Source organism: Brassica napus, unplaced genomic scaffold, assembly GCF_020379485.1.
Source record: "Brassica napus cultivar Da-Ae unplaced genomic scaffold, Da-Ae ScsIHWf_741;HRSCAF=1074, whole genome shotgun sequence".
NCBI lineage: Eukaryota > Viridiplantae > Streptophyta > Magnoliopsida > Brassicales > Brassicaceae > Brassica > Brassica napus.
Genome location: NW_026016792.1, coordinates 61,242 through 82,024, shown reverse-complemented (window position 1 = coordinate 82,024; position 20,783 = coordinate 61,242). Strand labels below are relative to the sequence as shown.

The 20,783-nt window shown below is 29.5% G+C and overlaps 5 protein-coding genes and 1 long non-coding RNA gene across 7 annotated transcripts; 4 read left to right on the top strand and 2 right to left on the bottom strand.

The window, feature by feature from the left end:
- The first annotated feature begins 331 nt into the window (after positions 1–331).
- Positions 332–2,075, top strand: LOC106405502 (probable inactive poly [ADP-ribose] polymerase SRO5). The gene is made up of 4 exons (XM_013846026.3): positions 332–919; positions 1,139–1,383; positions 1,468–1,586; positions 1,678–2,075. The coding sequence occupies exons 1-4, from the start codon at positions 480–482 to the stop codon at positions 1,783–1,785; spliced, it is 912 nt and encodes a 303-aa protein (XP_013701480.2). The 5' UTR covers positions 332–479; the 3' UTR covers positions 1,786–2,075.
- Positions 2,076–2,773: 698 nt separating this feature from the next.
- LOC125605305 (delta-1-pyrroline-5-carboxylate dehydrogenase 12A1, mitochondrial-like) lies at positions 2,774–3,999 on the bottom strand. The gene is made up of 6 exons (XM_048775174.1): positions 3,995–3,999; positions 3,941–3,947; positions 3,715–3,822; positions 3,544–3,632; positions 3,268–3,325; positions 2,774–3,159 (listed from the first exon to the last, which is right to left on the bottom strand). Exons 1-6 carry the CDS (start codon positions 3,997–3,999, stop codon positions 3,016–3,018), a joined length of 411 nt encoding a protein of 136 aa, XP_048631131.1. The 3' UTR covers positions 2,774–3,015.
- A 366-nt stretch (positions 4,000–4,365) lies between these two features.
- On the top strand, positions 4,366–5,853 carry LOC125605308 (ubiquitin-conjugating enzyme E2 3). 2 transcript variants are annotated; one of them, XM_048775180.1, is made up of 6 exons: positions 4,366–4,554; positions 4,800–4,948; positions 5,046–5,071; positions 5,156–5,245; positions 5,464–5,552; positions 5,640–5,853. In XM_048775180.1, exons 2-6 carry the CDS (start codon positions 4,824–4,826, stop codon positions 5,760–5,762), a joined length of 453 nt encoding a protein of 150 aa, XP_048631137.1. In that variant the 5' UTR covers positions 4,366–4,554; positions 4,800–4,823; the 3' UTR covers positions 5,763–5,853. The 2 variants fall into 2 exon arrangements, with proteins under 2 accessions (XP_048631137.1, XP_048631138.1); XM_048775181.1 differs by having other exon boundaries at positions 4,378–4,554; positions 4,805–4,948.
- Positions 5,854–6,791: 938 nt separating this feature from the next.
- Positions 6,792–7,097, bottom strand: LOC125605304 (mavicyanin-like). The gene has a single exon (XM_048775173.1). It carries the CDS (start codon positions 7,095–7,097, stop codon positions 6,792–6,794), a length of 306 nt encoding a protein of 101 aa, XP_048631130.1.
- Positions 7,098–8,706: 1,609 nt separating this feature from the next.
- LOC125605307 lies at positions 8,707–9,192 on the top strand. Its single transcript, XR_007336800.1, has 2 exons — positions 8,707–8,848; positions 8,939–9,192. It is a non-coding gene; the product is annotated as an uncharacterized LOC125605307 (long non-coding RNA).
- Positions 9,193–12,124: 2,932 nt separating this feature from the next.
- On the top strand, positions 12,125–14,045 carry LOC106405473 (U-box domain-containing protein 41-like). The gene has a single exon (XM_013846006.3). It carries the CDS (start codon positions 12,205–12,207, stop codon positions 13,861–13,863), a length of 1,659 nt encoding a protein of 552 aa, XP_013701460.2. The 5' UTR covers positions 12,125–12,204; the 3' UTR covers positions 13,864–14,045.
- Positions 14,046–20,783: the final 6,738 nt, after the last annotated feature.

The window sequence follows — 20,783 nt, the reverse complement described above, 5'->3', positions numbered from 1 at the left end:
AGGAGAAAGAAACAAGGGATGGACAAAACGTTGTGCCAATGGTATACATTCTGAGGTGTACTATCGTCACGTTAGCTTTTCTCCTAATCTTATCTAGCCCACGTTATCAAAAGGGTATTTTCGTCTTTCTAAACTCCAACACGGAATAGACCCATCAAAGAATTGGTAAAAGGAAATAGAAAAAAAAAAACTATTAGCGGCCGCAAACTCCATAATCAGTCTGACATATATTAAAAAAAACAAACAATGTTTTAAATGTTGTTTACGTCTTCTACACGGAGAAAAGGACAACAAAAATTTTATATATATTAAATAAAAATGCAAAAACCGCAGATTACTGTTAAACTAAAGGCGGTTCAAGTTTCCTCTTCTGTAAATCTTTCCTTATATATACACACACTTGGAGCTCAAGTTCTTGTTCTTTCTTATAACTCAAAACACATAAAGAAACGATTCAACGCTAAAGACTATTTTTACCAATGGATTACTCAGAGCAAGAAGAAAGATCAACGATATCTGAATCTGGAAGCTCTAACTCGTACGATCAGCAACGACCGTCTTTCGCCGACGAGCACGGGCTCATGGAGCTGCTTGAAGGCGATAGAGCTTACGATCTTATCTACCGTAACTGTAAATCTGCTCTCGGAGACCAATGCGAGCTTCTCTCGATTCTGAGAAACGGGTTTGGTAACGTTGGATCTCGTGCTAAGCTCAAGGCTTTCCAGGTTTTTCAAGAGGCGGTGGAGATGAAACACGCCGGTGAAGAAGGCGGCGGCAAAGCTAGAGTTAAGTACGGTTGGTGCGCCGTCAAGAAAACAGAGTTGAAGTCGGTTCTTGAATATGGTTTTAGCCAGCCAAGAAACGATGGATGTTATGGCCGTGGATTGTATCTCTCCCCGGATAATGCTCTTCTTGAATGGTAATTTAAATATTTTATGTCCAAAATTTATTTTATTTTAGAAGTGACTTAAATCTCCGTGCACTAGACAGTTAAAATTTTAATTTTGCTTTAAAGATAACTAAAATTTTAATTTTGTTTTACAGTTCTTTAATTTCTCCAATTTTGCTTTAATTGAGTTTTGTTTTATAGTTCTTGATTCAGTGGTCTCACTCACTGTTTGTGTTTCTTGATTTTTAGTTTGAAGGACTCAGCTGCTGAATCAGAAGATGGGATGAGATTCTTGCTGCTTTGTAGAGTTATACTTGGAAAGTCAGAGGTTGTTCCAAGAGGCTCAACTCAGTCATGTCCTAGCTCGCCAGAGTTTGATTCAGGTGTAGATGATTTAGCTTCTCCGAGCAAGTATATTGTGTGGAGTACACACATGAACACACATGTCTTGCCTGAGTTTCTTGTCTGCATCAAAGCTCCATTCAACTTCAACAGTAAGTAAAAATAAACAAAGCCTTTATTTCTTTTTTCCTCTGTTCTGTATTTTAGTTTCTGACATGATTTTAACTTTTTTTCAGGAAGTGTAAAGAGATTGAGATCTCCATGGATGGCGTTTCCTGTACTGATCAAAGCATTATCCAAGTTCCTACCTCCTACTCAAATACTCATCATTCAAAAACACTATAAAGATCAGCAAGTAAGTGTTTTCTTTATTCAACCATTTTTGCTTCTTTTTCAAGCAATTTTCACACATTTTTACTAATTGGTTTCTTTGTGTATGACAACAGAGCAGGAGAATCTCAAGGAGTGAACTAATACAGCGAGTCAGACACATAACCGGTGACAAGTTGCTTGTTCATATCATCAAAGCTTTTGGACATAAAGTACAACACTAAAACTTAAGCGCACATGGTTTGTATCTGCTGGGCTAGGATTAAGGCCGGTCCACAGATTAGTCTATAAGGCTAAGCCATGTGTAAAGGTTGAGGAATCTGTTGTTTCTTTCAAGATAGTGACGAATTTTTCTTATAATAGATTACGATTTATTGAAAAATAATAAGATAGAATCTAGTGGCAGCTCAAAAATGTTTCGAGTACCCCGGGACAATTTCGTTGGAGCGATCTAATAGATATTTCGATTTCTGTAACGATTTAGTTCTTTTTATATAGCATCGTTTACACTAAATTGTTTATGAGGCCCGTTCATATGTATTATGAGCCACTTTTTAGAACACTAATACCAAAAGTACAGAAGAGAACTATAGTCCTAATTTACAAAATATCCAATTAAAAAATATTTTTGTCAAGAGGAATATTTATTACTATTCTATAAAAATATACAATCATGCACTTAGAGCATTTTCAATGTATGTCTTTATACTTTTTTCTAAAATAGAAATCAATATTACAGAAGTGGATTTGCTCCAATGTCTCTATAATAAAGTTTTTTTTATTCTAGAGAAAAATATAAAAGAATAATATTTTTTGCTTGTATATTTAAATGTAAAAATAACGCATCTCTATATATTTCACTATAAATAAAGAAAATTATAAAAACATACATTAAAACAAATCTATTTCTATAATAAATATTTTATATTTTAGAAAAAAAAATCTCTTATATACTAATTGAGAAACATTACAACATTATTTTGTAACCACGTGTCACTATGAGAATGAAATTCAGAATTCTTAAAGATATAGGTTGGTCCATCTTAACTTATATTATACTAACTATTAAATTGAGAGATAGTGTACACAAGAATATTCTCGCACTTTCCTTAAATAAAAGCTACAGAAATACCTAATATGATTAACGTATATATGATAATTAATGATTATGAATAATAAATATTTGATAATAATTTTTGTATTTTAGCTATTTTTTGTTTTATTTTATATTATTAAAAGATATTAAACAACTACATTAACTATATAATAAAAAAAAAATTTATATGTTATATTTTAAATTTTTAAAATAATTATAAATTATTAAAAATGTTAAATGTCTCACTAAGCAATAATTAGGGGTTTTATAGGAGAATAGTAATTAGGCGGATGCTTGGACCGATTTTTTTTTAAATAATCGTTCAAGAAAAATCGTTTTATTAGATTCTATTTGAAGTCTAAACCGATTTTTTAGAACACTGCATTACCTGATCGCCACAAAAGTTATCTAAGAACTTTCGTGTGACAAAGACTTCTCCAGCAGCTTGCTGGTAACTCTTTGGAGCTACCCTTTGAATCAACCTCGTGAAGAAATCAGATACCTAATAGTGTATATAACACACACAATAACAAACAACCAGTAGCTCAGTACACAAATTATTCAGGAAATCTGAGTTTTGAATTTTTAAAAATAAATAAAACATATGTACCTTTGGTAAGGCGAGCATATGAGCTGCCTTGGTCGAAATATCACAATATAAAAGGTACCTTTAGAAAACATGACCATATGTGTTTAGCAGTGTTCTAAAATTTGGTATAGGTAGCACCTAGGCGTCCGCGTAGGTGGCAAATTGAACATAAAATCATATTTTTATAACAACTCTAAACTCCCGATTAATCAATAATTTCACAGAAAACGCCTAGCTATTTCTTAAACATTGGTCTTTAGTATATTCAAGGAACGAAATAGATTAGATTCATAATACCTCTCTGGAGACTTGAAATACCTCTCTGGAGACTTGAAAGGGTTATGGAGACCATGTTTGGGACACTGTGACAAGCTCTCAACAAATGGCTGCAAAATAGAACATAGTACAGACAAAGTTTAAATTGTGACTGGATACAACATTGCAGTAATAAGCTCAAGACTCGCGCACCTGAACTCCTGATTCATCCACTTCAGAGACTTTAATGAAAGGTTCTCCATTGAGAGGATCAAGAAGAGTATTGTAGTTAGAAGATCCTATCCACTTTCCCTGCACTATCTATAGATAATGATGATTAAAAAGAAAGGACCTATTATCATTTCAGAATCATTCTTCAAATAACTCACTTCAAAAGAACTAAAAAAGTCTACTATGAACTAAATAACTATCAACCAACACGTGATCTGGAACAACCAATAATATATACGTAAATTATTAGTAATAGACACACCTCATATATATTATAATAATATACATTGTTAAGATCCAGAAGAGATGAAATGAGACGTTTTCTGAGGATTCAAGAGAGTGATGTGTTTTGTGAAATTACATAAAATGATTTTTTAGATATTTACATATTATTTTCCCTTATTTCATGATTGTTTACTGTTCAACCCCAAAGTTTTAGTTTGTTAGTTATATAACCCTTATGACTCATCATGACTCATGAGAATGATTATTTGTCTTATTCAAAAGAAGAGGGGATCAGTATCCATTAATCTTAATTACTAAGTATTAATTGACCAATTTGTTTTTGGTCTTTACGCTAAACCATTAATTAATTAATAAAATAATAATATGGAAGAAAATAGTTGTTTTTTTAAAACAAATATCCTTTTTGTCTTATCTCTTTTCTTATACGGTGAAGCAAAGGAAAGAAAAATATCTTCTTTGATTCTCTATTTGCTATTTACTCATATATATTTCTTTTTCATTATCTCTCTCTCCTGATTCACAATTGAAAACTCTAGCTTTTGCTTGATTGTTCTTCATAAAGCTTTTGAATTTCAGGTTAGTCTATCTTTTTATTTCGTTTGAATCCAAACCTTTAGTCTTTCTTGTTTCTCTGATTCATAATTTGCATCAAACTGTAGCCTTTACTGATTGTATAAACGTAGATCTTGATCTCTGCCTTGTGGGTTCACGAAAGTTGAAAACTTTATCAGAAAAAAAGTGTTTGTGGCGTTTTATGAGATTAAAAAAAAATCAGTTATTACTATTGTGAAGAGTTAAACTTGAAAGGTTCGGTCTTTCAGTGCAGTGTTGTTTGTTTTCAAGCAATGGCAACTCCAGCTAGGAAGAGACTCATGTGGGACTTCAAGAGGCTGCAGAAAGATCCTCCCTTGGGGATCAGTGGAGCTCCTCAAGACAACAACATCATGCATTGGAACGCTCTCATCTTTGGGTATTTTCAAATCTTTAACCATTTCTATATCTTTTTGTTTGTCTTTGATATGATTCAAAATCTAAAACGATTCTCTTTCTTTATTGTCTTTTTGCAGACCTGATGACAGTCCATGGGATGGAGGTAAACTCTGTCTTATTGCTTCCACATGTTTTATGAGTTATTTATAACTATAAGCTAAAGCTCATGTTGTTAATCTGTATATAGGTACCTTCAAGTTGACTCTTCAGTTCACTGAGGACTACCCTAACAAACCACCAGTGGTTCGCTTTGTTTCTCGGATGTTTCATCCAAATAGTAAGCCCAATCACGCACTTGAACTAATATAGTTAACTAGATTTTGACCCGCGATTTTGACCAGCTTTTAATATATTTTGTGGGGTGAAAATTTAGTTAAAAACACATCAAATATTTTGTTAGAGATGTTAAAATTAGTCTCATTTAAGATATTTTGTTAGAGAGTGTTTGATGACCAAAACATGAGTTATTGATTTGATGTTTGAACTTTGGTGCAGTTTATGCTGATGGAAGCATTTGTTTGGATATATTACAAAACCAATGGAGTCCTATATATGATGTCTCAGCGATCCTCACATCAATTCAGGTTATTTGGACTAATGAACCCTCTCCATTGCATTGTAGGCTTATGCACAAACTAACGAATATATTGTTTTTGGCTTTTTGTGTACAGTCTCTGCTTTGTGATCCAAATCCTAACTCGCCGGCAAACTCTGAAGCTGCAAGGTTGTTCAGTGAGAACAAACGAGAGTACAACAGGAAAGTTATGGAGATTGTGGAGCAGAGCTATGCTTAATAATAATATAATGTAACTATGTACTGCCTGTTGAGTTATTGGAGATTGAATATATTTATCTTATAAGTTTCAGAATTGAGTTTTTTACACATTTCAACTTGAACAAAAAACAGTAGATCCAAAGAACTTCTAGTTATGCCCTGTGAGATGGTTTCACTCTCCTCTTCCTCCTTGTGTTGCTTCCAATGACAATGACAAGGAACTTTAAAATGTGACGACCCATTAATGTTTCTCAAAGTTGGTCTTTGTTTGGGCTCGGTCCAATAGTCTGAAAACACTCATCATCTTACAATCGAAACTATAGTTTAATAGATAAGAAAAAACATAGAAAGAAAGCAAGACACGTCATTATCTAGTGGATGTCATGTTCTTAATTTTTTATCTGATCGATTCTGTCATCTTTTTTTTTTTTTTTTTTGAAACACATCGATTCTGTCATCTTACCCTGACTTTTTCTCACTAGAAACAATATAATTATTTATTTCACCTAGAAAGAAACATTATATATGTATATTTTACCAAACACTTTATTTGGAAAGAACACTGTTTTATCGTTTTCTGAGCATGTAACACGCCTGAATTTGTTGGTCATCGGCAATTATCATCAGAGAGCGTGATTGGGAAACAACAGAGTAAATGACAGTAACTAAAGTAGAGTAAAATCTGTAAGTTGTGATTGGTAAAAATAAATGGAAATGGAGTAAATGAAAAAGTGGAAATCAGCTAGAAACAAAACAGATAGTAAGAGAAAAGAGAATAAGGAACTCGAATAAATGTATTTCTCTAGTAAATGTTAAATGTTAGAATGTGTTTTTTTTTCTGTTTCTACAGTAATTGGCTGAAAGAAAAAATGTGGAGCTGTGATGGACCCGTCTGATACTGTGCAGCAATACTAGATGAAGAAGATGTACGAGGTGATCGGACCGGTGTGGGAACTGGAACCGCAACATGACCTAACTAGGCCGCAAAGGCGAGGATTTGAAATTTCTATCCTATTTTGTAGTGACTAGGAACACAGCATATGAAGTTTTAGTATCCCGGTTTTGTTAGACTGGTAGTATTAGATCCGGTTTGATATCTAGCTAATGGTTTAGACGGTTCACACAGCTTCAAATCATTGTGAGCGACGTCGTGAAAACCGTTATTGTATTCAAAACCCAAAGATTCTCCGACTTGAAAAGTTCTTGAAGAAGCCCATGCTTTGTCATTAACACCCATCATGGTCCATCCACTCGAGTCTCCCACGTTGTGTACAGTTCCTCCAACGGCAACTCCAAAGAGAGCGAGAAGAATCATCAAAGAAGTGAAGAAGGTGTTGCTCTTAATCAAAGCCATGATCGATGTTTTGTTTCTTTCTTTTTCTGGAACAAAAGATCAATTGATGTGAAGGACAACGAGTTTGAGAGAGATTTATTGAAGTTTTTGAGTATGGAAATTAAGAGGGATGCTAAAAGCCTCATCATCTCTATTCCATAATTTATTCCATAATTTATTTTAAAAATAGAGTGAAGTAGAATATAAACATAAAATAAATATTGTTATATAAATGAATTGATTTTTTATTTTTTTGTTCATATTCTATTTTCCACTTTTTTTTTAGAGTAAATTACGAAGTGAGGATGGAGATAATTTATAAGAGTGTTTATATAGAGGATTTGGTGCACAGCTAATCGTAGTAATCTTTTTTCCTTTAGTGATTAGATAACTTAATTTTTCCTTTTCTTCAATTCATTCCGGATTGAATCCAAAATCTAATCCTATAAGTTTTGAGAACTTTGAAGTTATCCATAGTAAATTATACTCATGTATATTGTATATTTAATCGAATATAAAATTTAAAAGATACCAAATTATTGTAATAGTTAAAAGTATGAGAAAATTTAAAACAAGATATCTCTATAATTAAAATTTAGATATTATATATATATATATATATTAGTTATGATATATTACTTTAATTAACATAGATTGAAAGAGAATAAAATATATTCAGAATAAATTTTAAAATATTTTCTAATAAAATATGTCAAAAACTAATATTATGATTATGATATTTTTTATAATTAGACTCCCTAAGTTAAGAATATTCCAACACTAAAAATAAAAAAATAAAATGATAGATAAGTAATACTAGAACAAATATAAAATTCAAAACATACTAGATGGTGTTATTCAATCATGTATTTTAATAGAGTTTAAATCTAAACATAATTAATTGTTATTCAAATGATGATTTTAAATTTTATTGTAAAATCCAGTGTTATTTAATGAAATTGAATCCAAATTTTAAAATCTAGTGTTATTCAATTTTCAAAGATTTTAAAATTCTTTGTATTGTAATTTGATTTCAAATTATCTCTTCTGGATTCTCTTGAACAAATGATTTAATTCAAAATTCAAGGTATTTTGCAGAGAATTTAGAATTATCAACTTAAACTATCTTAAAATTTTAAAATTTGATAGATTACAAAACATTAATGATTGATTTTAAATCAGTCATTGAATAACACCTCCTTATGACTGTAAATAGTTACAACTAGGTGAAAAGGTCAGAAATCTCAATAATTTATTTTTAAAAATTATTATGCATATTTTTCCAAAAATTAAAGATTTTACATCATATAACTAGAAATATAATAACTAACTGTTAAACTGTTACATGTAATTTTATTAAAACCATACAAATTTTATCACATTTTTTTATAAGCATATAAACTTTTGTGGTTTTTGTTCCTTAATATTTTTAGTTTTCTGGAATTTAAAAATATATAGATAGTAAGTTTTAAATAATTAATAACAATAAGTATATACACACATATCTTGGTTAAAATTTTAAACATGTAAAAATCTAGTTGATAATTAATGATTACATATATATTACTTCCTTAAAATTATTAAATTTAATAAAATTTTTAATTTTTTTATTTAATTAGCACACTTTATAAGCATAATACAAGATAAATTCACATTCTTTTTAAATAGGACTACTAAACAAGTTAAAGGACATCCATTGGTTAAGAAAACCATGAAGATACAGACATCTCTCATGTGCATATTCATCATCTCCCTATTTACTTTGCATCAGTGTATGTACAGATTTTTTCAATTATATTACTTATGGTTTATTCGTTTCATATTTAGTTAATGTTTGGTTGATGTGTGATTTTTATGTGAAGGTGCAAGGATCTATATTAGAGAAATGGATAAATCTAACATAATCATAGACTCAAATTGCTATCATACAAATTGGTTTAACAAAAGGGGTTGGTGTTGTACAGCCTTAAAAGGTGATCCATGTTGGGGTGACAAAGCCTCCTGTGATTCAACATGTCCTCGTCCTCTTTCTTCTTCTCCTTAAAACAATATATAATAAAATTAATGTATTAATTTGTTTATGCATGAAAGTAATAAATAATATAAAGTTATCTAATTTAACTTAATCTAGTATTATTTTATTTTGAAATTTAAAATATTTAATATAGATATCCGAAAAGTATTTAGAATCTTTTTATTTAGGATCTTAATTAGTTATAAAAATGACAAGATGTTTTGTCCGCAGATATGAATATAATAATTTCACAAATATATATTATTACATACATTATTAATTAAATTATATTACTTCCATTTATGACAGAAAAAATCAGCAAAAAATGTTTATAGAAACTTTAGAACCAAAAAATTATCACAAATGAATATTTCTCATAGTTCTATTGTACTTAACCATAACAAGTTTATGAGAACATTGAAGCACTTGAGCTGACTAACATAGGCTTTATTAACTCTTAACAAAATGCTATATAGATTATGAAATTCGCTATATAATCTAACATCAAACTTATCCTTTCACTTAAACCCTTTATCAAAAAAAAAAACTTATCTTTTCACTTGGATTCTAGAAAACTCACCTTCAAGCTGGATTGTAGTGATCCGACTAAACTAAACTGAAAAATAATCGTTAACTGGAATGGTTTTTTTTGTGAGAATTAATATGAATAGTATCTTTTAACATTATATTATATAAATAGAGGAATATTTAATTAAAACTGAAAAACTTATAATGGATACTAAAAATTGCTCACACCATATGAAACTAAATAATAATTATTAAGCATCAAGAAAATAAAAAGTAGAAAGTCTTAGAGATAGGACCTAAAGGAAATTTTTTTATGTGAATGATCTATCAAACTAAGATGAAAAGAGAAAGTAGAAAAAAAATTAATGGATACAAAAATTTGCTCATACCATATGAACTATAACTCACTGTTGCATAACACCTTCTTCACTTTTTTGAAAATAAAGTAATGTAACTACGGGGGTTATTGATAGACATATTCTAGATGAGTTATAGAATTTTGAGATTCCATGATTATTGGTTTATGAATTTTTAATTTTTTATTAAAATTCATTGTTATTGGTTTGAGAATTTTTAAATTCCATTCAAACCTTTTGTTATTCAAAAAGTTTAAGTTTCATTGATTTTGTAATTTTATTAAATTCTATTGTTATTGGGATGTAAATTCTCTATATTTTAACTCATAAGACTAGATTTTGAAAATATCATGTTTACCCACAAGATTTGTAAAATCCAAGTAATAAAACATACACACATACAAACACATATTCGACTCATTTCTTCTCATCTTTCATTCATACATCAATGATGACACTGTATATAAATTTTGAGAATTTTTTTTTATTATGAATCTGTTTTCCTTTGTCTACTTTTGTTAGTTTTTAATGTGTTTCTTGATTATGCAACCTAAAAGAAGAAGATGCTGGTAATGTTCTTGTTTTCTTTGTTGTAAAATCCAAAGATTCGAAAGTCAGAAGATAAAAACGTAATTTGAGATGGTCTACTCCTTAAGCAAAATAAATAAGTAAATCTACTGTTTGGAAATTTGGTATCCCGGCGTTTATAGTATCTTAATCAGTTGAGTTTTATACTAACATTACTCCTAAAGAACCATCGGAAAGATATTGATTAAAACTATTGTATGTCACTATATATTTGTTATTAAAGAAAGGTAGCAATGTGTTTTTTTTATATATATATATACACACATATACATCAAACAATTTTGGAAAAGTTATAAAAAACTTGTATATATTACCTTTGAAGGAATTTGTTTTGAGAAAGATATATATAAAAATCTTTGATAGTCAATAACAATCAATGAGAGCCAATACAAAATATTTGATAAAGTTGATACAATATTTGTTAAATGTACATGGTTTTTAAACATCTATCAACTTTAAAAATGATCAAACTCCACATAAATTTTGGTTCCAATAAATCTTGTTTTTTGAGTCAAAATGTTAATAATTAATGTTAATAATTCAACTTCCAATAATACTTACTTTAATTGATTTGTAGAATCATTAAAATCTAAAACTTTTGAATAACAATTGATTTTGTATAGAATTATAGAATCATCAAACCAATAACATTAGATTTTAATGAGAATGTGAGAATCTATAAACCAATAACACTAGACTTGAAAATTCTTAGACTTATTATAAATCTAATTCCCACTAACACCCCCTAAGAAGACCTAAACAAAACTCAAAAGCCTATATGAAAATTTCATGAAATGCAACCTAAGACTTTAAAATTGATAATATGAAGAAAATGAACGCAAACTGTTATAATAGTTGGACTATTCAATAAATAACATAAACAAAATTATAAGTTATGGTTTATTAGAGTTTGTGAAAATATAGATAATTTCTAGTCTACTTTAATACTTTAAAAAATAGAAAGACTTTATTACAAAAATGAGTTTTATTCTAATGTATATTCATATATTAGAATTTTTATATATTTTAAAAAATATAGAAAATGTTATTTTGTCTTTAAATATACCAAATAGCATTTTATATGTTCTTTCAAATTACAGAAACTTTATATAATAACATAATTGCAAAAACCCATATTTAAAATAAATATTCTTAATAAAAATATGGAAAATATAAAGCTGGACTCGAAATACTCTAAAAGGACTTGAATTAGCACATACTTATGGCACATCACTCCCTCAAAAATCTATTCCATGTTGGTAAAATACAAATGTACATCTTTCTGAGGTTTAAGGTTTTGTAAAAGCAATTTGCTCGTTGCTTTATTGAGTAAAGAGATCTATGGTTCATGGTGATAACTGATAACCTGGTGACATTAAATGATGATCAACTTTTCAATATTAATATCCAAAAAGTAAACCAAAGAAAAAGTCAGAAAAGTCAGAGTGGTTACTATCAGCGTTACCAATTCCGTTTTGTTGTTTATCATTTACTTAGGAAAAAGAATGTTGGTAGCGTTTCCGGTTTAATCCAACTCAATTTCAATCGGTTTAATCAACTAATAAACCATTTTAGACTCAATCAAACATTTCGAGCTCTTAGCTCAGAAACACACCGCTTCCTCTTCTCTCATTCTTACCCGATGGGTGGAAACAACAGGCAGAGATGGTTCTCCTTCCACCAACGCTCCGCCTCCGCCACCGCCACAACCGTGCCGCAACACAAACACGACGAGACTCCCCCGGAGTTCCTCTGCCCCATCACCGGGTTCCTCATGTCGGACCCCGTCGTCGTCCCCTCCGGCCAAACCTTCGAGCGCCTCTCCGTCCAAATCTGCCGCAACTTAGGCTTCGTCCCGGATCTCCTCGACGGTACCCGACCCGACTTCTCCGCCGTCATCCCCAACTTAGCCATGAAGTCCACCATCTTCAGCTGGTGCGACCGCAAAAAAATCGACCACCCTCGCCCTCCCGACGCCGCCTACGTGGAAAACGTGGTCCGCGCCCGGATGGATAAAGATCCGGATCCGGATCCAAACCCGGGTCAAGAATCTCCGGAGCGTGAGATTCTCCCTCCTGTTGCTGAGAACTCTCCTTCGGATTACGATGCCGTGATGGAACTGATTCGAGCTCGATCCAAGAAACCAGCTTCTCCGACAGCATCGTCAGTTGAGTCTGTCACGATCCGACAAACCCCGGTTTTTCCGACAAGAGCCGTTACGATGTTCTCTTCCTCCTCAACTACTTCTTCCTCGTCAGGAACTCACGCTGGATTCGATAGTAGCAGTCCTATCTCCGATTACTCTTCGCCGTCGTCGCCGCCGATGTCGCCGGATGAGGAAGAGATCTACAACAAGCTCCGAGGCGCCGACATTTTCGACCACGAGCAAGGTCTGATCCTCCTCAGGAAGATGACGAGGTCCAGCGAGGAGCTCCGCGTCTCGCTATGCACCGACAGGATCCTCTCCTTCCTCCGACAGCTTCTCGTCTCGCGGTACAATCTCGTTCAGACAAACGCCGCGGCTTCTCTGGTCAACCTCTCCTTAGAGAAACAGAACAAGGTGAAGATCGTGAGGTCAGGGTTCGTGCCTTTGTTGATCGACGTGTTGAAGTCTGGAACCACGGAGGCGCAGGAGCATGTGGCCGGAGCTTTGTTTAGTTTAGCGCTTGAGGATGAGAATAAAATGGTGATCGGAGTTTTAGGCGCGGTGGAGCCGTTGCTCCACGCGCTTCGTGCGTCCGAGAGCGAAAGAGCGCGTCAAGACGCGGCTCTTGCGCTCTACCACTTGTCTCTGATCCCGAGTAATAGGACTAGGTTGGTTAGAGCAGGTGCGGTGGCGACTCTGCTGACGATGGTTAGGTCTGGTGAGTCCACGAGCCGGATGCTATTGGTGCTTTGTAACCTCGCGGCTTGTCCTGATGGAAAAGGTGCGATGTTGGATGGAAACGCGGTGGCGATTTTGGTGGGGAAGCTTAGGGAAGGAGGGGAAGATGAGGCGGCGCGTGAGAATTGCGTGGCGGTTTTGTTGACGCTTTGTCAGGGGAATCTGAGGTTTAGGGGGTTGGCGAGTGAGGCGGGAGCTGAGGAAGTGTTGAAGGAGGTGGAAGAGAGTGGGAATGGGCGTGTGAAGGAGAAGGCGGGGAAGATACTGCAGGCGATGAGAGGAGGAGGAGGGGAGAGTGAGTATGGGGAGAACGCGGAGGCGCGTGAGTGGAAACGTATGATTGAAGCTACTGGTCTGAGTCGGACTCAGTTTCAGGGAGGGCAAAACGGGGGTTTCGCTTGTTCCTCTCAGTTCTAGTTTTTTTTATTTTTTTTAATGTTTTCTTTTTACCAATTTTTGGTAAAATGTTTTCATTTTGCTTTTGTTTTTTGTTTGATATAAATGGGTGTATATTATTATTAATGTGAGTGGACTGTAATATGTGATTATTGTTTTTGTAATATTAAATGACAAAATTGAAATGTCCATTTGTTTGTAAAGAGATGTCTAATGTTTTGCATTGTTTTTTATGACCTCTCTTTACTTTTCTTTTTGTTTGATTAATGCTATCTTATTTTGTAGTTGTATGTTTTTATTTCTCCCATTAGAATTGAAATGTTTCTAGAAATTTGATTTTTGCAAAGTACAGAGATGTGTGACCGAGAGATAAAGAGAGAGAGAGAGGAGATGACACATTCAACCTTAGAGGCAAGCAACGTGCGTGTGATGGGAAAATAAACAGATAGAAGCAACTTTTTAGGTATTAAATCTCAAGTGGGAGTTTTAGCTTTTGGTCAAAGGTCAGACAGTTCGTGTGGAGATGTCATATGGCAGCAAACTCTGAATCATTCTACAAACATTCCGCGTATGATACGATACTATGAGATCCAGTAAACAAATTTCAATAACCAATCGTGGTTTATTGTCAAATTATATATGGACAAAAGGAAGGCCAAAGTATCGAACAAAATTATAGTTTAATTTAGTGTTAAATATAATATATGACTGAAGACTGAAAAACATTTCACATCTGCTAGTTGGCACAAGATAGGTATTAGATCAAACATTAACATATGTTTCTTGTTTGTTCCACTTGGAAATACACAATCATAGGACAACACCGTATGGCTATAAATTAATGTTATCCATATATAGGCTTCATTTGTGACCTACATGAGCTAATTGATTCGTATACATGTGACAGTAAGAACAAGGATTGATTATAGAAACTTGACACCTGATGCACATATGGATCATTGCAGTTTTTAGCACGCTTAATGATGTGGTCCAGTCCTAATAACTACTCCATTTTAATACTAATTGTAATCCAAAATTCGATTAAATGGAGACCGGAATTCTATATATAAGGATAAAATCAAAATAGCATAAATTTTTACAATTTACTAGTAACATTTATTAAAGGCATAACACTCCATAGACATCCTTACTAATAAAAGGGACCTTTTGAGGCTCCATAGAGCGTCCACATCAGCGAAAAAAAATTCTCCCGAAAGATGACACGTGGCATAAAATATAGTTTTACATTTTAATATTACTAATTTTTAAAAATTATAAATAATATGAAACATAGAGCATAAAAAATGGAAAAACTACATTGAACATATGTAAAATTACTATTTTTCACTTTAAAAAAAAGACGGCTTAATTCCATAATGTAATATTACCATTTTACATTTTTATTTTTAAAAAAATAATATGTAAACATACAACATAAAAATGGAAAAACTACATTAAACATATGTAAGATTACCATTTTTCACTAAAAAAAGACGGTTTATCTCCATAATGTAACATTACTATTTTGTAAAAAAAAACATTATATATAATTTCGAAAATAATAAATAATATGTAAACATACAACATAAAAAATGGAAATACTACATTAAACATATGTAAGATTACCATTTTACATTTAAAAATAACAATAAAATGTAAACATACAACATAAAAAAATGGAAAAACTACATTAAACATATGTAAGATTACCATTTTTCACTAAAAAAAACGGCTTATCTCCATAATGTAAAATTTCTATTTTATATAAATAGAGCATAATGTTATTTTATATAATTTCTATTTTTAAAAATTATAAATAATATGAAACATAGAGCATAAAAAATGGAAAAACTACATTGAACATATGTAAAATTACTATTTTTCACTTTAAAAAAAAAGACGGCTTAATTCCATAATGTAATATTACCATTTTACATTTTTATTTTTTAAAAAAATAATATGTAAACATACAACATAAAAATGGAAAAACTACATTAAACATATGTAAGATTACCATTTTTCACTAAAAAAGACGGTTTATCTCCATAATGTAACATTACTATTTTGTAAAAAAAAAACATTATATATAATTTCGAAAATAATAAATAATATGTAAACATACAACATAAAAAATGGAAATACTACATTAAACATATGTAAGATTACCATTTTACATTTAAAAATAACAATAAAATGTAAACATACAACATAAAAAAATGGAAAAACTACATTAAACATATGTAAGATTACCATTTTTCACTAAAAAAAACGTCTTATCTCCATAATGTAAAATTTCTATTTTATATAAAAAAAACATAAATATAACTATTTGACTATTTGTCCAAGTTCTTCTATTAAACATTGCCGTTTTACATTAAAAATGGAAAAATACATTAAGATTTAAACATCTATCTTAAAATATAAAATATAGATATTAACTAAATATAAAGTATAAGAAAGAGAAATACTCAATATATTGAAAAATAAATAATAATTAAATATTATAAATATATAAATATACGAATTATATATACAATAATAAGTAAATGCACAATTTTTTAAAAATGGAAAGAGTACATTAAATATTAAACATCTATATTAAAATGTAAAATATAGATATTAAGTAAATAGAAAGTATAAGAAAAAGAAATACACAACTTAAAAATAATGGAAAAAGTATATTACGATTTAAACATCTATCATAAAATGTAAAATATAGATATTATGCAAATAGAAAGTATAAAAAAAGGAAATACACAATTTAAAAAAATGGAAAAAGTACATTAGTATTTAAACATCTATCTTAAAATGTAAATCTATCTTAAAATATAAAATTATTAGTAAATAGAAAGTATAAGAAATAGAAGTACACAATATAAAAAAAAATAATAAGTAAATATATAATATAAGTAAATACCCAATTTAAAAAATGGAAAATTACATTAAGATTTAAAAATATATCTTAAAATTTAAAATATAGATATTAAGTAAATAGAAAGTATAACAAATGGAAATATACAATTTAAAAAAAAATGGAAAACGTACATTAAGATTTAAACATCTATCTTAAAATGTAAAATAGAAATATTAAGTAAATAAAAAGTACAAGAAATGTAAATACATATACAGGAAAATAAATAATAAGTAAATAATGTAAATATATAATATATGAATTATATATATAATAATAAGTAAATACACAATTTTTTAAAAAAATGGAAAAACTTCATTAAGCATTAAACATCTATCTAAAAATGTAAAATATATAATATAAGTAAATACACAATTTTAAAAAATGGAAAAAGTACATTAAGATTTAAATATCTATTTTAAAATATAAAATATAGATATTACGTAAATTAAAATATAAGAAATGGAAATAAACATTTACAAAAATGGAAAAAGTACATTAAGATTTAAACATCTATCTTAAACTGTACATCTATCTTAAAATGGTAGTAAATTATATAAAAATGGAAACACCACATTAGACAAAAAAAATGTATAGTTTTACATCAAGAAAGTCCCTAAAGAACTCATTATTCCATCAATATCAACCTCACTCTATCAAGGAAAAGTTCAAAGCACTCGAGCAAAAAAATGGTTCCACCATCAACTTTTGCCGTCCCAAAAACCTTTAATGACCTTGAATGAGATTTTTTATGACAACAAATTTTTTGTTAGGTGGATTCATTGTTGGGAAACCCGCAACTTCCAAAAGCCAAACTTATTCATGGGAATTGAATTGCTTTTCATAGACTCAAAGGTATTCTTACAATTGTTAATATTCATACTAACTCTTTCATGATCAAACCATTACAGTTAATAATCATTCAAGCGTTTATCCTGAAACACTTCCTTCCTCGCCGAATCAGGTATTGGTTCATGTTGGTTTAATATTGTTTTTGGTTTATTAACCGGTTTAGGATAGTCCTATTGTATATATAATTTAAGTTGGTTTTGCATATATTATGATTAAAATTAAATAATAGTAATATTATGCTTAAAATATAATTTTAGAGAGTTTTCAAATATAGTTTAGAGAACATTATAGGTGATGAATTTAATTTATTAAATTCGTTTATTACTTAAAACTAAGTTTTTTTAAAAACATACTGAGTTATAAATATCAATGATGGATTGGTGAGTATAACATGAAGACAAAAATATAAATATTTTATTTTCAAGATAAGAAATTCAGTTACTCAATATATAATATCTTAAATTATTTTTTAAAAATATACATAATTTATATATATAGATTAATCTTCCAAACTTAAACTATTATATTATATATGAATAATTTTTTTAAATAAAAACAATTTCTGATTAAAAAAAATAAATAAAAACAACAAATGGTTAAACATCAATATCATCTAGGTTAAGTATACGAACAACACAAATTCAAACATCACAAAAAATATTTACATAAACATTATAATACAATAATTTAATCAAAAAATACAATAAAAAAAATAATATTCAAAAGAATAGTTATATACTTAAATTTGAAAATCAAAGATATTTTTGCTAAAATTGTAATTACCTCGCCAAGAAGATCGACCATCTTTTTTACGGATTGATCGATTGTTGAGCATGTGGTCGATCCGAAAATACTCTGCAGTTTAATTAAATATCTAAAACATTTATTCCAACACTCAACAGATAGTTTTGCTAAATATGATAACTAGATAGCCAATAAAATTACAAAAAATATTTAAATAGTAAAAAATATGTTAATTTAACGTGTTAAAATTTAAACATAAATTTTAATTATGACATACATCTTAACATTTATATAAATATATATCATAACCTAAATATAAATAATTTAACAACTTAAATTAGAAAAATATAAAAATCCCGGGCGTAGCCCGGGTTAATCCCTAGTAAATACTAAAAGTTGGAGATCCTTTATAGGAACGAAATTATCACATTAATTTTACTAAGATATCATATAGTTGCTGCTATTTACATTTAGTCAAATTATACAGAAAAAGTTTTTTTTATTAATGATGATAGTAAATTGACTTATATTCTTGTCAAATCTATATTATTAAAACTGAAGTACACTTTAGTAATGTTTGGAAACATGAATAGTACTATAACTGAAAATTGTTTGGAAACGAAGATAGCAGTACTACATTAATTGTATTTCCATATTTCACTCATATTAATTATATTGTCTTAACAATATTTCACATCATTAATTATATTACCATAATAATAATAGTGTAGATTTTATTTAGTAGTTAATCAATATTAGTTTTGTGTCAATTATAAAATCAAAAAAGTAAAATAACTGAGTTTTGCATAAGGTTAAGCGTTTGTTTTAATTTGTTTTACTATAATATTTTTTTTTTCAATCAGTGGAAAATTACGTAGCCAAAAACATAATTCAAAACATGTTTAGTGAATAAAATCATAACTTAAATCAAAATAATAAAAATGAATTACATTCATTGTCACTTAATTTTTCACTCAATATAATTGCTTACTAAATAAAAAAAACTCTTTCAGTTTCACTTAATTTAGCAAAACACATAAAAAATATCATTTATATTAGTTTATAAAATCAGTTAGGCATGAACACTAAATATCCACTTAGGTACGAGTCGTTCCTTTCGGGTATCGTTTTATTTTGTTTTAAAATTACTCACTCCTTGAATATTATAAATTTATGTGTAGGTTTTGAGTTGAATCCTTTTGAATCTGGATGAGTTTGGTTCTGATGTATATGACCCTAAAATATCTAAATAACCAATGTATTTGAAACCGGTTTGGATATTTGTACCAAAAATAACCATATTATCTGATTCGATCAGGATCTTTTGAATACAATTAGTTATATTACGACATATCTAAAATATAAAACACTAATTATGAAAAACAAATATTAATGTATAAAAATATAAGTATAGTTTTATTTTAGTAATTTCATTAATTATATTACTTTAACAATATATCACATCATTAATTATATTTACCGTAAAAGTAATAATGTAGATTTTTATTTATTAGTTAATCAATATTAACTTTGTGCAATTATAAAAAAAATAAAAATGTAAGATAACCGAGTTTTGCATATGGTTAATAGTTTGGTTTAATATGTTTTACTAAAACTTTCTTTTGTCTTAGTTCCAATTGGTGAAAAATTACATAGCAAAACACATAATTCAAAGGCATAGTTTATATGAACAAGATAATAATTTAAATCAAAATAATTAAAAAGTATTACATTTATTATCACTTAATGTTTCACTTCATATAACTATTTTATTAAATAAAAAATTCTTTCTATTTTTCTTATTTTTGCCAAATATATAGAAAGAGTTTTCTTTTTAATCTATTTGCAAAATCAGTTAAGTATGGACATTCGGATACTCATTGAGGTACAAGTTGTTTCTTTCGGGATTAATTTTTTTGGATTTTTAAATTAGGCGCCACTTGGATATTATAAATTTATGTATGATGCTTGAGTTGGATCCTCTCGGGTCTGAATGATTTTGATTTTGATGTGTAGAAATATAAAAATATTTAATTAACCAATGTATCTGAAAAGAGTGTATATTTGTACCAAAAATAATCTTATTACCCGATTCAATCCAAATATTTTGAATACAATTAGTTATACGACGACACATCTTAAATATATAACACTAATGATAAAATAACAAATAATTTATAAAACCGTAAAAATTAACACCCGCACGGACGTGCGGGTCAATATCTAGTTTCACTTAAAGCTCGTTTATTTTACAACTCAAGGTACATGTGCAAACGAGACGGATTTAGTATTGTTTGCAATTTCCATGGCTGTCATCTTCCCATTCAAACCGCATTTGTGGTCGTGGTCAGTCAAAACCTTTTTTCAAATATTTTTTATAATTTTAATTATAGTGTAATGTAACAACTTAAGAAAAAAAATCACCAGAAAGTTT